Source organism: Phaethon lepturus, unplaced genomic scaffold (assembly GCF_000687285.1).
Source record: "Phaethon lepturus isolate BGI_N335 unplaced genomic scaffold, ASM68728v1 scaffold416, whole genome shotgun sequence".
NCBI classification, from domain to species: Eukaryota; Metazoa; Chordata; class Aves; order Phaethontiformes; family Phaethontidae; genus Phaethon; species Phaethon lepturus.
Genome location: NW_010545354.1, coordinates 58,390 through 62,826, shown reverse-complemented (window position 1 = coordinate 62,826; position 4,437 = coordinate 58,390). Strand labels below are relative to the sequence as shown.

Sequence of the window (4,437 nt, the reverse complement as noted above, 5' to 3'; positions counted from 1 at the left end):
GGGTTTTTGGGGTGTGGGAGGTAGCTGCTGGCTTTCTCTTCTCAATTCTGGGACTTCCTTAATTTGCCATTTTGTTCCCTGAAGTCACTGCCTGTTTGGAAAAGGGAGAAGCAGCGTAACAGATGAACTTGCATGACCATGGATTCCTTCCCTTTGCAAACTTTCTGTGTGGCTGCTTGTAAAAGAAGTTTTTGCATGCATAAGCATCAGATGAAGAATAGTATCCTGGGCTGGATTTAAAAGCAGCGAACTGCTTGTGTCCTGTGAAAGCATAAATTCTACTCAAACTACAACTTGAAGAAGATTGGATGTTCCAGTTTTGAATTTTGGTGAAAAACAGGAAGGCTCTGATCAAGTCAAATACTCTGCCAGCCTAAACCTGCATATTCTACAGCTGAAACTGGAAGATGTCTTGGAAAAGAAATTACTTTTCTGTGGGTCGGGGGAATGTACAGGGCATGTTTACTCCACGAAATACAACCTCAATAGCACCCAGTAAAGGTCTCAGCAATGAACCAGGACAGAACAGTTGCTTCCTGAATAGTGCGCTACAGGTAAGAGCACATAATAAAAAAATGTTTTCTGCCTTTGCCCTCTGTCCATTGTAGTATTTTCTTAGGCTCGACTGTGCTACAAATATAGCCAGGTTTGACTATGAAATTGTTTGGGCGCCTAGATAGAATAAAGATATGTTTGGAAATTCAGATTAGTTGAGTTGTAGAACAGTTTTCCTTAATTTTCAGATTTTCTTGGTGAAATCAATAGTATTTACATAGTCGTCACTTAGTGTCCTTGAATCTCTCGTTTGTGTAAACTTGTAAGATGCCAGCCAAAGAAAATACATGTAGAAAATTTCTTTTAAAATAATAGGACACTGCATAGTTTGCAGTATGTCTACTCCTTGAAGGTATATTTAACTTTTTTGTTGAACTAGTCAAGTTCAAGGGTTGATAACACCTATACAAGACCCTTTTTATGTAGTCCAGTTTTCTTTCTAACTGCTGATTTGTAACGTAGTTTAGATGATTGAGTCTTTACCTTTTTAAAAGAAAAACCTTCTCCTGTGTCAGAATTTAGTGGAGTGGTGTGAGTGCTATACTGGTATTGTCACCATTTAAATGTTTTGAATGGCTGACGTTTCAGATTTAAACACTGCAGCCAGAAGGACTGAAACCCTTTCTCCACATGAGTTTCCTTCCCTTCATATGACTTGTCTGTATATCACAGATCACAGGCTGTGTCACTGGGTGGTTGTTTTTTTTTTTCTGGTGGGTTTGGTGTTTTTGGTGTTTTTTTCTTTTTTTTTTTTCCCTATGGGTGCAATTAGGTTCTCAGCTAACTGCAGGCCTCAAGATCCCCCCCAATTAAGTAATACAAATTGAAACACCAGTGACCCTCAGTAGGCTTAATGTGCTGTGAAATACAGGACTTGGGTACAAAGGGAACTTATAATAAGGAAAATGGGGTTTCCAGTGATGTACCGTATTAATTGCTGCAGTTAAGTTGCAAGGTGTAATCACTGGCTGCCTCCTAATATTGAGTTACTGAACCTAGGTCAGAACTAAGTGGAGCCTAACATCAGCTGCATGCCATATGTGAAGAGTAAAGCCTACAACCTAGCCTTTAGTATTCTACATAAACCGTTTTCTTCTAAAGCTCAAGAGAGAAAGGTTATAAAAAATATTTGCAGTCAAAACTGAATAAAAAAAACCAAAGATGATAATTACTTCATAAAATATGTACTTATGGGTTTTTTATCTTAATTTTTTAATATTCAGTGTTAGTCTGAGAGGCTCTTGTGTTTCTTCCTTACTACTAAGTGTATCTATAAACATTAAAGATAAACTGCAAAGGCATTGAAAATGGACTCATTCCTAAATGTGTGGTTTTTTGTTTTTTTTTTGTCCTTTTGTGAAGTCTGCAGTAGTTCTTCAGGAATGTTGTGTGTAATCAGATGGTTCCAAGACTTTTGTTGCCTCCCAAGCCCTTAAGTATAGGGAGAGTTTGGGTATAAACATAGCCATGACAATTCTGAAGTTTTGGGAAACTACAGATTACATATTCCTTAAATGTGGTTTTAAATACAATTTTAGGTAACATTTGTGTGCTATGGTTTAGTTACAGGTTGTTCAAGCTGGAAACACTTCTTGAAACCAGCACAAAGTTTTTTCAATGCTAAATTTTTTATAGCTAGTTGCTCTGGACAGGTTAATCTGAAATAAGAAGTTTGGTCCCTCTGTGTGCGCTGACGAAGCATTCAGCCATTCAGATGCAAGATGCCAGCCTGGACCTTGCTGCTCTGCCTGGAACCTGGCAGGATGTGATTTAGGTCAGGGCTTCTTTCAGTGCAAGCTTCTGCCCCTGAAAGGCTGGTGGCTCTGAAGCTTACAAGAAAGTCCTGTTACTGTTCAATGAAGCTGAAACAGCCAGCACCGACCACATTTATGTATAAAGAACTGACTCTGAAACACTTCAGAGACAGATACTGTTCCTAATTTATCCCAAAATTGCACAGATTCAGTGGTAAAACATAAGAATAAAACTTGGTGGTGTTACAGCCAACGTTGCCTCTCACTGTTGCTAACACAACATACAAAAGCCTGCTTGCTTTTATATGCTGTGACCATACCTGGTCACATACCTGTCCTGAGAGAAAAGTATAATTGCCCACACAGGTTAGTGTTAGAAATCTGCCAGTAATCATGGCATGTAAATGCATTTGCTAGTGATAATATTGTGCATAATGGCTTTTAGTAATCTGTCATTTTGACTTGCAAGAGCTTGTTAATGTATATGCTGTTAGTGCTCCTGTCCTTCCACCTCTTAAGAGGCGGAAGGACGGGTGAGTTTTGGCCCCAGCGGTCGGTGGGGTGTCTTTAATATAGAAGCCCATGGCAAGAAATTCAGAGGGGTGTCCTATTGTAAATTCATGTATGCAAATGCTACAGATGGGGAGGAAAGATGAAAATGTCAACTTGCAGTTAGATAAAAGTCATCCCATTTTTAAAATGATGTTTACTGACATTAGTGTACTTTTGGGATTATTTAGCATGTGCAACTTTAGTCAGAGCTTTATGCAGTATTTTGTTCTATGTATTTATAAAATTGGCTGTTGCCCCTTTTTGTGTTTCAGGTTCTCTGGCACCTGGACATTTTTCGCCGCAGTTTCCGGCAAATCACAATGCACAAATGTATGGGTGACTCTTGCATCTTCTGTGCTCTCAAGGTAAAAGTTGGAACTAAACTAAAAACAAATTTTTTAAAAAATTGAACAGAAATATTTCCAATATTTGATTAATGTGTATTCAAACCTGCCTCTGGAAATTCGTGAGAGCAACGGTAAATCTGATAGTACTGGCCCAAGATACTAATTGTACTGTGTCTAAAATATGTTCAAGCCAAAAAATCATGAAAATACTGCAGGTAAACTTTCAGATGCAAGGACTCTTATCAATGGAGTGCAGATCATTGTGAACCTCCATGTTGTTTGAAAGCTTAGTTCAAACAGTAAAACATCAGTTTGCTTTGTTTTTTCAAATTTATCAGTTGGTTTATAAATATCATACGGTGTATAGTTAGTATGCTCTTCAGAAGTTAACTTTCCTTCAGAGCTACTTTAAATGTCAGCATGGAGAAGGCCATTTTGCTTTAAGCTTTTCTGTTCAAAACTTGATTATGTAAGACTAAAAGGAATTTTCTACTGTAAATATCGATGTCTGTGTTTAATGGCTCAGCTCTTTGTAGTCTCTGTTTTAAAAAAAAACATCAATTCTGTTTGTAGATGCAGATACAATAACTGACTGTCATAGATGTTGCCTGGACGGTAAAATGTAGATGCTAGCTCTGATTCCAAGTACTGTTACGTAGTTGAGTAAACTGTGCAATCCTACATCTCCATTTGTCTCTGCCCATTAATTTTCAGTGCTTCTGGTTTTTTGTGCTCTTCTTTCTAAGTTTTGCTACTTCAAACCCACAGCTCCCTCTAACCTTGTGGGAGAAATGGATGTGATGCAAACATGATGAAAATACCAGCTTTAATCTTCCTGAGCAGTTATTTTTTTTCTTCCTGAAATTGGGACTGAGACATTTTTCTTTAATCACAAATGGGTTGTAAAATCCAACTAAATATTTAAATTTGTTGTGGGAGAATTTATTGTATCACGAATTTTGTGTGCAGTAATGAAAAGGACAGAGAACATGTCTTCTATGTATGGCAAAATAGAGAGTGCAAGGTTTAAATTAAGATCATCTGAAGTTCACAGGCAATATTTGTAGTATAATAGCTGTGTTGCTACTGTTAAGTGACTTTACAGGTGCTCTGATAGAAACAGGCTTGGAATGAGTTATCTAGTGAGTTTTTTGACTGTTGTTGAAGGGTTTTCCCTTGCAAAAGAACAGCAAAGAGGAGGCTATTAAGGCATAAAAGGAGATGAATAA

The 4,437-nt window shown here is 37.7% G+C and overlaps 1 protein-coding gene across 1 annotated transcript in view; it reads left to right on the top strand.

Annotated features, from left to right (window-relative positions):
• Nucleotides 1-276: 276 nt before the first annotated feature.
• The window catches only part of USP54 (ubiquitin specific peptidase 54), a 51,425-nt gene continuing 47,264 nt past the window's right edge, over nt 277-4,437 (top strand). The window contains exons 1-2 of the mRNA XM_010288910.1: nt 277-554; nt 3,134-3,226. Of these exons, the coding sequence (XP_010287212.1) occupies nt 408-554; nt 3,134-3,226 (240 nt within the window). The 5' untranslated portion in view covers nt 277-407. The remainder of the gene's footprint in view (nt 555-3,133; nt 3,227-4,437) is intronic.